General features: G+C 42.2%; 1 protein-coding gene across 2 annotated transcripts in view; it reads left to right on the top strand.

Annotated features, from left to right (window-relative positions):
* Positions 1-12,109, top strand: part of LOC126536347 (putative helicase MOV-10) — a 61,200-nt gene that overhangs the window by 20,824 nt on the left and 28,267 nt on the right. For both annotated transcript variants that reach the window (XM_050183279.3, XM_050183278.3), the window contains exons 6-10: positions 1,483-1,623; positions 4,810-5,013; positions 6,180-6,288; positions 7,876-8,127; positions 11,397-11,556. In XM_050183279.3, coding sequence (XP_050039236.1) covers positions 1,483-1,623; positions 4,810-5,013; positions 6,180-6,288; positions 7,876-8,127; positions 11,397-11,556 — 866 coding nt within the window. The remainder of the gene's footprint in view (positions 1-1,482; positions 1,624-4,809; positions 5,014-6,179; positions 6,289-7,875; positions 8,128-11,396; positions 11,557-12,109) is intronic.

Genomic DNA, 12,109 nt, shown 5'->3' with positions numbered 1-12,109 from the left:
TTTTTTTTATCCCATGAAATCCGAATTAACAAGGTTTTACTATATATGGATCTCTGTTATGTGCTGATATTGGCAAAAACTTTTTAAATTTACTTTGTTATATCTGATAATTACCGTGTTTGGACGATTCTAATGCGACCCAACTTTTGCGGGTTTAATGTAACAAAATAAAAGTTTACCTCAATGTAATATGTGCCCGATTTATCAAAGAAAAATGTCCCCATGTTTGCAATTAAAGATAAATCACACACACAAAGTGCGCAGAATCTTCACAGGAGGGAAACTTTCTTTAATGAACTTTTATAATGAAAGCAGCGCATCTTCGTCGCCATTTGTGCTCCATTGGCCACAGATAACAAGGTGGTATGCTTGAGCGATTGCTTTTAGAGGTATTACTCTCACTTTCATGAGATTTTATGTGACTCAGCATCAGATTTGTTTAAATGTGCGGTTGAGAGCGTTGTTGCCACAGCATCAGAAACACTGGTGGCTGTATGTGCTGACACATCCTATACCGAGTCGCATGGAATGTCTCCAACGTGGTAGTATCTCCGAAAGCGATTGTAGTCAAGCGTAAAATTCACCCACAGCAACCTTCAAGATAACGTGCTCTGCTGCTATCTTGTGATGGTGATGACGGTAGGCTGTTGCCAACACTAGGAATGTGGTTTTGCTTTCGTATCCAATTGTAATGTGCCAGAAATATTTGGACCCATATTTTTGGAAAAAATGTGTGCGTTAGATTCATGTAAATAAGGGTGATTATATCCTTGTTCCTTATACCAAAGTTCAACTGTAATGCCGACGACTCTGCTAGGCCTGGGGTGTAGGAGCACTTTTACCATGAAGAAAAAAGCATGCAAATCTCGGGCAAAGGCATAATATTTTTTTTATATGCCTATGCTGACAATCTGTGTTGTAAGTGGATTATTCACCTTTGAAATGGAAGTGCCTGCTAAAAAACTAATGTGATGCCCCACATCAGGTCTGACCAGTGGCATATTAATCGCTCACATGAGGAATGCTGTCTGCATAATTCCTGCATAATGCAGTCAATTACCCTTAATTTGACCTTGATTGAAACTGTTATCTAAAATTATCTGAAATTTAATTGTAATTGAAAGCCACGGCTGCCTCTTGAAACTTATTAACAAGATTTAATGGTAAGACAGTTTGAATCATGCGATGCTGAGTGAATGGAAATCGACTGTGTATAAATAGTTTGTCATTTACTGCAGCAGTGGCTCCCCAAAGGGATGAAAAAAGGGAGAATGGAGTTTTGCATCCATATTTCAAATGAACATTGAGGTATTGGGTCATCTACACAATCTTGTGAGAATACTAAAGTAGATGGGATGACAGTCAAAAGAGAACTGCAGCTAGGTACTTCTGTCGCATTAGCAATTACTGATAGTGTTCTTCTTTGTATAGAAACAACAAATTGTCTTTGCTGATATATCTCATTCCTTTTATTATCTGCAGGAATGCAACGGACAGGCCACACCTGCTGGTTTCATGCAAGTTTAATTCTGCAGCCAAGCAAGTGGCACTTGCTAAAGCCTTCCAGCCCTACTTGATTGCATCAGGTGACAACTACAACTTGGATCTTGTGTGTAAAGCCAGGTAAGCAGATTGCTGCGAGCTCGACGTGCGTTTCATCCTGCCTCAATGGCTGAAATGCAGTTCAGCAGTTAAACTACCTTTAACACAAACTATTTCATGCCAAATTCTTCAATAAGTTGAACAGTTTGCTCTCCTTTGTTTATGTTCCTATAGGCTTAGTGCAGTTCTGTTCAGGTGAACTTATGGCAAGAGCAGAAATATTTTTAAGACTCTTTAGTTTAAGGTTGTCTGAAAGGGGAACATGCTGTATGTGCAAATTCTGCGCTTAATTGATGGGGGATGCAGGGCTGAAGGATGCGGGGTTGAGCGTTCACATCTGAACCAACATGCCAATATTAACAAAACTTGGCACAATGCTTTGTCTTGTTGTTGTTAGAACATTTAGTAAATTTTATTACCCTAGCCTAAATGGAAAAAATTTTGTGTGTGCCCTCTTGAGTAAATGACTGTGTCGCCTTAGGAAAACTACAATTTAAAAAGTTCTAAAAATGGATAACATTTTTCTGAATAAGTACCTTCTGGATGCATTATGTTACAGGATAGTGGCAGCGGCTTGCAATTTTATACCATTTTTTTTAGAAACTGTTTAACTTTAAATCTAGGTGTGTTTTTGGTTGTTGCTGTAACTCAGAAATTTATGCTTTTTTCATGATAGCAGCAAATCAGGAAAGGGTAGTTGGAAGCCCAACTACACCATTAATTGCCCCCAGACTCCATGTCGCTGTTATAACACCTTCATCATTACCCAGCACACCGCTGCTATGCTGCTCAAGCCATTCTTTCAACTCGCGTATATTTGTTACTAGCGCACTGACCGGTTTTCCTAAAACCACAAATGCACACCGCCTGCAACACCTATGGCTTCTGTTTAGTTAACCCGCCATGGTAGCTCAGTGGCTATGGTGTTGGGCTGCTGAGCACGAGATCGCGGGATCGAATCCCGACCACGGCGGCCGCATTCTGATGGGGGCGAAATGCGAAAACACCCGTGTACTTAGATTTAGGTGCACGTTAAGAACCCCAGGTGGTCGAAATTCCCGGAGTCCTCCACTACGGTGTGCCTCATAATCAGAAAGTGGTTTTGGCACGTAAAACCCCTTAATTTAATTTTTTTTTTTCTTTTCAGTTCTCTGAAGGCTCCATAACCTCTCGCTCCCCCAACACTCTCCTATGTCCTTCTTTTTCTTTTCCTTATTTTTCTTTCTTTCTTTTTTGCTGCCGCTTTCCCACTTTCCCTCGCTTGTCCCCTCGTTTTAGAAACCAGGCCTAGAGACGTCAAGCAACTGCTCATTTTCGTTTCAGTCTCTCCCTTTACAGCCAGCCACCGCCGACAATGACCACACGTGACGTCACTGTGCAAACCTGTTAAAACTAATCTGCTGATGATGACAAGGCCACCTGTGACAGAGATAGGTCCTCCTATCTAAACGTGGGCCAGCCGTTTTGAGGCACTTTATCCCTATATATAACCTTCATACATACCACACATCCTGAAAAGGGTTTTCGTAGGTGCTTTTGATGGGAAATGGATGCACCACTGGGCAAAAAAAGCTTGTTTTCCTTTTTTCTTTTGTGCAGATAATTACCAAACTTTATGAAGAGCTTCTTTATATGTTGAGGAATCCAAAACAAACAAAATGGAAGAGGCGTTATTATTGGCAAAAATCGCCATTTTGAACTTTATTTGCATCAAGTAGTTTTACATGATGCAGGCAACCCAACAGAAAAAGCTGTCGTAGATGGCAGCTTGACAGAACCGCGGGCCCCCCTTTATTGGCAAAGAGACAGCGCACAAGACGGGACGAGTACATAATGTAATGCACATAATAGATAATAAATACATACATAACATACAGTAGTACGCAACAAACTGGCAGTTATAGAAATTGCATGCCTGCTAAAAGCAAATACCATAACATAGAAAGTAGATCATTCACATCAACACAAGAAACATAGAGCATATAAATGTAACATAGGAATTCAATGTATAAAATGTAACCTATACGTGAATGTAACCAAATGTAATCAATGCTAGTATGCCAGCACTGATTACAGCTGGACAATTTTTTTATCAATAAATTTATGTTAAATCAGCATCGAGCAAGAGGGAGGGACTCCGTGGTGCATGCAACATGTGGCACTGCGTGGGTATCCACATCGAATATATTGAATACTTAAAAAATCAAATTGTAGATATTTGATTCGTGAATCAAATTAATCGGATGCTCACTGTTCGATTGGGTGATATTCGAGTATTCACACACCCCTATTTCTAAGCGGTCTAAATATTTTGCTGCAGTTGGCCTTTAAAGGGGGCTAACGAGAAAATAAGATGATTATTGGCCCGGCAGCTTTGGCAAGATTGCTCCAGTAGTATGTATGCTACTCATATATATCTGATTTAGCCAAAGTGAAATTTCTCTGCAGTTGGCCTTAAAGAGCATTAGCTGGCCTTACTTCATTAGCTTCTGTTCTGGTGTCTTGCAGAAACTCAGTTCTGCCCATTCTTTGAGCGTGCAAAATTCATGAGCTGCATGGCACCTGTTGAAATTGTTTGCTTGGTGCTGCCTCTTAGCTGTGTCTCAGCTCTTGAAGGTTGAAAGATGTGGCGAGTGGGGGGTCAGCCTGGTGTCCTTTGCATGTAATAGGGAGTGTGATTAAGTTTTTGGGTACTACGTGTAGAGAATGGTAAGAATGAAAGTTCAGTACATTGACCCACATGTCTTTAAAAATTAAGAATGCCTAAGATTTTGTGCTTAGTGATGCTTTTTTTTTTTCTCAAATCTCGCATCAATATGTGTCATCATTGTGGTCCAGATTGTTTGATACAACACTCTGAACTGTTATTTACATGGTTTGTCAAGCAAAAAATGCAAAGTTTCCTTTGTCTTTGCCCCTTGCAGTGAGTGATGACTACAGCCATAGTATGGCAAAGCATGGCTTTCGAGACTGGTTTCAATTAATCACTGGGTGGTGCAGTGTGAACACCAAGAGTTGTACAGACATAAATATTTTAGGGAAAAATGCAGGTCACTGTATGCTGTGTTTAGTAAGTCTCCAGAAATAATTACTGTGCCACACACAAATTGTTCACTCCATGTTCCATGTGTGGAAGATGCAGTCAAGTTTAATGAGCGGGAGATGGTAACAAATTATGATTGCATGTTTTCTTTTGTCTTCTTCCAGCGAACTAGGCACAAGCAATGAGAGGATAGAGCTGGAATTTGAGGAAGGCTTCTTCATCCACTGTGTTGCCACGGTTAGAGTGGTGGACCCTTTGGAGGCAAAGCTGGCACCATTGAGCAAGGCTCCTTCGGTCAAAAAATTGCAGACCGTCAGTCGAGCATTCCAGGAACAGCTTTGGACTGTGCCTGGCGAGAGATGTCCCGTGTAAGAAAATGCACTTGACGAGGAATGGTGCTGTACATTGTTACTTCTCTCTTTCTCTTTCTTTTTTCTTTCAGAAATTGCCACATTGACTTAGTTTTTGTCATATTTCGGGCATCCTTTGCAGATCTGCTTTCCTTCTGGTACACACACCGCCTTTATGACAGAGGACATGCATGTGCATGGCGTGCAGTCTGAAACGTCAGTGGGCAACTAGGAAAGGCTTGACGGTCACTAGAGCCAGCTATCGAAAACCAGAACTATGAACAAGTCAGGGCTATGGTCGAGTAAAGAAAGCTCAACTCGGCACCTGTAGTTGTGTAAAGCTTCTCGCAGCCGCTTCATGGCAGCATGATGAATGGCCGCTTTGAAATGCAGGCCATACGCCCACACATTATCTTTCACAAAGGCACATCTGTACCTGCTATTTCAAAATAGCCGGCCAAATTTGTAGAATTTCTGAATTTGTAAATGTGCACAAGCTTGAATGATAGGCTGCATGAAACAGAGCCTTAGTGCGAACAGTGTACTGTCTACTGTAACTCGATGAAAGGGAGCTCTCTGCCATTTGCCCTGTTTTATGGTATAATTGCTCATAGCCATATTAAACTTTTTCTTGATATTTTTACTTGAGGTTTGTACCCAGCAGAGTGGCTCAGTTGCTAGGGTGTTCTGCTGCTGAGCATGAGGGTGTGGGTTTGATTCCCAGCAGGAACGAATGCATTCTGGTGGGAGTGAAATATGGAAGCTTTGAGTGTGTGACCTTTAATTGTGGCCCTTAGAACGGTCACAATTAACTAGGAGCACTTCATCTCTCTTGAACCCTTGTGTTGATATTGGGGCATTGAAATAAATAAATCCTTTAATTAATAAATAAATAAATAAATAAATAAATAAATAAATAAATAAATAAATAAATAAATCAGCATTGAAATTCATGGCAAAGCAGATCAAGGCAGTGAGCATCACCTATCATTTTATGGCATTAAGCTATGGCATCAGTATGCATGACTGTCGAGCAAATAGTGCTCCAACATGCTGGTGATTTCCCAGTAGAGCTTGGGGGTCTTTCGTTAGCATTTCGAGGTGGGAAGTGGGGGAAAGGGCGGTAGATTGTGCAGGGTGCGTTCATAAACAAATGCCTTGTTGTGCCATCATCTTTTCAACAGGCGCCAGGCAAAGCTTCCTGAAGGGTTGCCTCATTTTCCAGTAAATCCAGCATTCTGGAAGATGACAACTCGAGAGCTAGAGAGGTTCGTCAGCGGATTGCTTCGTCAGGTGTGAATCTCATTTATATTGCTGTTATGAGCTCGAAACACATTTTTGTCCGTGTTAATTTTTCTTTTTCCCTTTTTTTTTCTGCTTTTACTAACATCGGCCACCCAGTGAAACTACTCAGCTTCATTGGACTGTTCATGTAGTGTTGTAACCAAACATGCTCATCGCCTTTGAGAACAGCCTGGTGCGCTGCCAGTGGGAGTGTCCCTTCAAGAAATGCTGTATGGCGCTGGACAAGCACACCCAATGACACGCATATTTTTACAAGATAATAGATGTACAGTAGAACCTCATTCATACATTTGAGGGGAAAAAGAAAAGCGATGGAAAATGTACTAACTGGGAGAACATACTATTTGATGTCACTAAAAAATTTGGCAGACTGAATTGTGGTTGGCATATGTAATGGGAAGCATTGTGTAAATCGTTGCAGTATCAGACTTTGACACATGTTCCATTTTTGTGCCTTCGGCAAGCTGACGTTTGCGCTCCTCGAATTTGGCCTAGGTCAGCAGCTTCTTCGGGTAGAGCACTCTGGCGGAAAGTTTTGACGTGCCTACTCAGTGAAAATTATTGCCACAGGAGACACCAACCCATGTCAAATTAATAGAGCCCAAGCGGCCTAAGACACGCTTTGTCGTTTTCCTATTGCATAGTGTTTTCGTGTTTTAAGACGGGGACGGGAAATCTAAACCAAATTAAGCTGGTGGGTGATGCTGGAATACGATGCCGCCTTTTTGGAATTTTTTTGAAAGCAATACTTGTATGCCATCATGTCTTAAATATGGGAAACGATAAGGAGACGGATAATTCATACAAAGTAGGACATGGACTTATTAACCCTTTATGGATAAAAAAATTTGTTTTGTAGCTGAGCATCCATATTGAGTACGGAGGTTCTGGCTAAATGTCTTAGCCAACACTGAATAGCAGGCGGCAAGTGTCTGTTGGTTTAGAGCCGGAATACAGGACGAGGAATAAGTTTAGCGTGCGACTAACTTACTTTTGACAGTACAATCAGAGGAGACAGTGGTGTCACTTGCATAATGTAAAGCAAATGCAGTCTATACCTATGGCTCACATATGATGAAAGCTGTCTGTACCAGTTCCAAACGAAGCCATACGTGATTTGGGATGAAGCCCGCTTCCAGTTTTCTGCCTGGTGTTTTGACCCTCTATTGCTTGAAAAGTTTCCACAAAAATTTCTTTTCCTTCATTATCCTTGTTCTTTTGCACAGATAAACGTAAAATATACATTTTTTTTGGTATCATTATGTCTTGTCCTCAAAGGGTTAAAGCAATGAATGTCACAAGCATTGACTTCAAACCAAAATTCATGCAGAAACACACAAGTAATATGTATATATTTATTATCCCAGAAATGTTACATCAGCTAAATGAGAAAAAAAAAAGAAAAGAGGAATCTAAAAAAAAAAGGCTAACCTGTGATTTCTCTCTCTCTCTCTCTCTCATTTCCTTACTTATATGAGATTGCTGGGAATAAGACATTGCTGTGTATTACTTCTTCACTAACCCCCACAGACTGCCGCACTTGTCATCTTATGTACATCTTTTCATCTCCTGCAGCCTCTGTGTCCCGAAAACTACGTAGAAAAACTTCAGCTGCTGTTGCACCTGGAGGAAGTGCAGCTGAGCCGTGATCTGGAGGAGCGAGTCCTCTGCCCAGCCCCTCTGCGCATCGATGGCTGCCAGGCTCGGCTAAACCTCAGCTCGTGGCTTGAAGAGGCCCAGTTCCCACCTCGAGTGGGCGATAGAGTGTTGCTGCAGCCAGCAGATGCCCCCAGTGCCCAGCTTAATTTTGAAGGCTTTGTACACCAGGTGACAGCTGCTCTCTGTATACATTCCCTAATATAACTTCTTCAGGCACCAGTTATTTATGTCGATTGAAAATTTAGTTTCGCCACATTTCTTGCATCTTCAGAACCATCTTCAGCGTGCTTGAAAGGCACCTATGTGGCAACTTTAATAATTTATTCCTGATGGAAAACATTGTGAGAAACAATGAAAGAAGTGAACCCACCACATGACGACAAACTGACACCGAGAACAAGCACCCAGCCATGTACCTTCCAAGTTGTCTTTATACATATTCAGTGTTGCAGTACAAGTCCAATTAGAAGTTTCTCAAGACGCATGTGACACGTTTTAAATATCATTATTTTCATCAGTGCTTTTGCTTTTGATTCATTTTCTTGGCACACATGATTGTGCACACAGCACCCGAAGGGGATGGCACCTTGAAAATAACAAGTGTTTGCCAAATGTGCTGGGTGTAATGTTATGGTAGACGTAGAATGCATAAATGAAATGAGCACCTCTGTAATGAATGGAGCCTTTCAACTTCACACTGCCCATCATGTTTTTATTCAATTACTACAGCATCACTGAGTGAGGTTCCGCACCTGCTTAGCAGTGTGACAGTGTCATCAGTGCCAAGCAAAAAGTTTTCTCGATAACATTTGGGAGCCTCCTTACAGTTTTTCTTAACACTGCCTATAAGGCAACAGAGAAATGTTGCCTGAAGAGCATGAAGAGCAGTGCTAAAGCCTGTTGGGAGGTTCGTATGGTATGTAGAACAGCAGCACGGGAGTGTCGACATTTCAATGTGCTTGATATGAAAAATGTGAAACTTTGGTACCTTTATGCAAGACTAATAAACAAGTGAGCTCCACTGAAAATCACTAGCTGTATGAGAGTAGAATTGGTTCCAAGTGGATGGGTTACTTTCATTTCTCATTAAATTTTATAAAAGACATGCTGTCTATATGTTGATGTGAATGATGGTGAGCAGTAATCTTACTCTTGTGTTTCTTGTGTGATGGCTTGGTTTGAAAACCAGTGGAGACTATGGAAGAGGCTGGAGTGTCTTGGTCCAGCTGTGCCCTTGTCATTCCTTGATTAATGTTCTCATTTCTAGAGGACAGCTTAAAATGAATTTGTCCCAACTTGCTCAGTTTGCAGTTGTTTTAAGAGCTAGAAATTTAGGTATGATGCCTTGTAGTAATTGTTGAACACGACTCCAGTGCCCAGAATGAAAAGGCTGATCACAGTAAATGCAAACACTGCACAGACAAACATATGTACTGATCAAGCGTCAGTAAACATGTTTGGCAGCTGCTGCTTTAAATAAATGGAAAACAACTGTTATATACCTAATGCAAAATAGCTGGGACATTTGTATAGTACAGTCGAATCTCGTTAATTCTAACGCTTCATTTGAACTGACGCTGTGGTCCTGTCAAAGTTATGTGCATCGCAATGACAGAAAACGACTGGTAATTCGAACGTGCAAGCATTTTCGATAATTAATTTGAACATACTGCGCTCCAACGGTGCTCTCAGCAGCGTGCCAAATCACGCAGCGGTGCCTTCGACCAGCATTCCGCTGACTCCGCCAGAGACGAAGAGCGTAGGAGAGACGCTTCAATGCCGCACACGAAAAAAGAAAGAAAAAGGACATGGCAAAAATTTGTGCGCTGGCGTGTTCAGGCATGCATCACCGATTACTTCTGTATTGACGGGTGTCCTGTAGAGTCGACGACCGATTTTTCGGTCAGGCCCGATAATTCCGATGCCTTCACGGCACTGCTGCATACACCAGAGTTGATGTATAAGAACATCTGAAATTGCGGACGCGAAACACCTTCGCCGTCCGGATTTCCGGACTTTTTGCCATAACTGTAGGTCTGAATTAATCGAAGCCACCACAACCGCCATTTTGATTATCTCACCGCCTCAAGCCGGCGCTCTCGCACGCAGACCCGCTGGCAGCTGTAGCCACACCGCGGCAACGGTAGGCCTAGCTACTTCGACGATCGCTACCACGCTTCTTGCTGTTCGGTGCCGTATTTTTCATTGAAACAATTCGCCGTTGTTACAATGGCGCCGACTCCGCCTTTGTAATCATCGCCAATGGCTTCGGAGTGCGGAAAGCATGGCGCGTTGCATGTCGGTTCCCGAAAGTCAGCTTCGCCTCAATACAGCAGTGTTACGCGGCTAAGCATACTAAAAGTTATAAGGGGCAATATTCACGGGACAGTACGTTTTTAATTATACACGCGTGCACCCGCTGTCTCCTATCACAGTACGAGCACCGATACGCCTAAGGAGTGTGTACTGGCAGGCCTTTAGAGCTATTTCGGACGTGCCTATGACGATTTGAGCCCTTGGGGGCAGTAAAAGGCATGCATTCGTTTTTTCGGGTCGCCCTATTTTTCGGACGTTTTCGTGGCCCCTAGGGAGTCAGAAAAATCGGACGCTGACTGTAATTTGTAAATACGTGTGAATAAATCTTCTGGAACTTCCCACTCCTGTGTTAGCTCACTGCACATGAGCCACTGCAGGTAAGTCCTCCATTCAATTAGCTTCATTTGATTCGAACTCCTTTTAATTCGAACAAATTTTCGGGCCCCTTTCAATTCAAATTATCGAGATTCGACTGCATTTATAAGTGGTGAAATTTGAGTCTACTTTATCTTCAAAGTTGCATACACATTTGTGCATGCAACTTGTTTGTGCCATTTCTGTACAGTGGTGCCAAGGAAAAATCCACAAACTTTGCACTTAGTGTAAATACCAATGTCTTTGAGAACTCGGTATGGTGGTATTCCACTTCAGCGTGCTGAATATTTCTGCACGCAACTACTCGGCTGATGGCAGTACATGTGTTTGACAGGATGTTTAACATGCCAGTTTTGTCAGCAATGTCAAAGTAGTAGTTTTTTCTTTCTTTTAATACCTGCAGACACTTGCGCTTGTCCTGTGAGCCGGTGACCGAATTCCTTTTATTAAAAGAAGAACAAAAAAAAGCAGCATGTCTGATTGTACAACTGGGCAATACTTAATTACTGTGTAATTGTGAAAACTGTTGAATTTGCACAAAACATCATTCTATGAGCCTGGCTTTCCTTCAACTCAGTCTACAGCACCCCAGAATAAGATAGTGATGCTTTGACCCATTTATCAGCAGTCCATCAGAATTCATGACTGAAAGGGATAGGGTTTTCTTGCATGCTGATCACTTCATCTTGTTTTTGTTTTTTTGTTGTCCTTACATTTTAATTGTGTGCAACATTTTATTTTTGCAGGTCATGTCTGATGAGGCCATTCTGAGAGTGAGTCCTGCCTTCCACGAAGAGATGGTGAAAAATCCGGGACAGTCGTGGGAGTTGCGCTTCCAACTCAACCGCACTCCTTTGCGACGCTGCCACCTGGCTGTACGGATCTCGCGGCCTCTGATTCGTTCCTGTGAGTACAGCATTTGCACTGGTGCTTATAACGTCGGACCTATGTGAGCTTTGCTGGCTCATGCCCAACTTCTCCATGAGTCCCATGTTATTCCTTTGTGCCACTTCTTCTGCTTTGATTGTCGCTGTGGTGTTGGCGTTTGGAGCCATGGTGTTTGAAGCACAACTGAAGGACATGCTGCTGCACAAATAGTAAATAAATATCCTCAAATCATCTTGCTCATTTAAGGTACCGGGTCAGGAGAGTATACATTGAAGAGCGCTGCGCTACTAGTGAATTGCCCCTTTAGAAATCTCCAAGTACTTGTTTGGTGGGAAAGTTAGGTTTCCAGCCCTCAAGGAGTTTTTTTTTTATGTTCTCAACTATTCGGACTCTCTTGTAGCCCTGCTGCCAAACACATAGAGCAGTGGTTCCAAACTTCTGCTGGGATCCAGCACATAGAACAATCGTGTTTTGCTGCTGCTCTTGCAGATATGTGTGTTTGTGGAATCCAAGCGCTCACTTGGAGATTCCTGTTCCTCCTCCAAAGCGACGAGCGAAATTTAACTCGAGA

The sequence above is a fragment of the Dermacentor andersoni genome, chromosome 4 (genome assembly GCF_023375885.2).
Source record: "Dermacentor andersoni chromosome 4, qqDerAnde1_hic_scaffold, whole genome shotgun sequence".
In the NCBI taxonomy this organism is placed as follows: Eukaryota; Metazoa; Arthropoda; class Arachnida; order Ixodida; family Ixodidae; genus Dermacentor; species Dermacentor andersoni.
The sequence above is the reverse complement of the archived record's forward strand: the minus strand, read 5'-3'. Positions and strand labels throughout refer to the sequence as shown.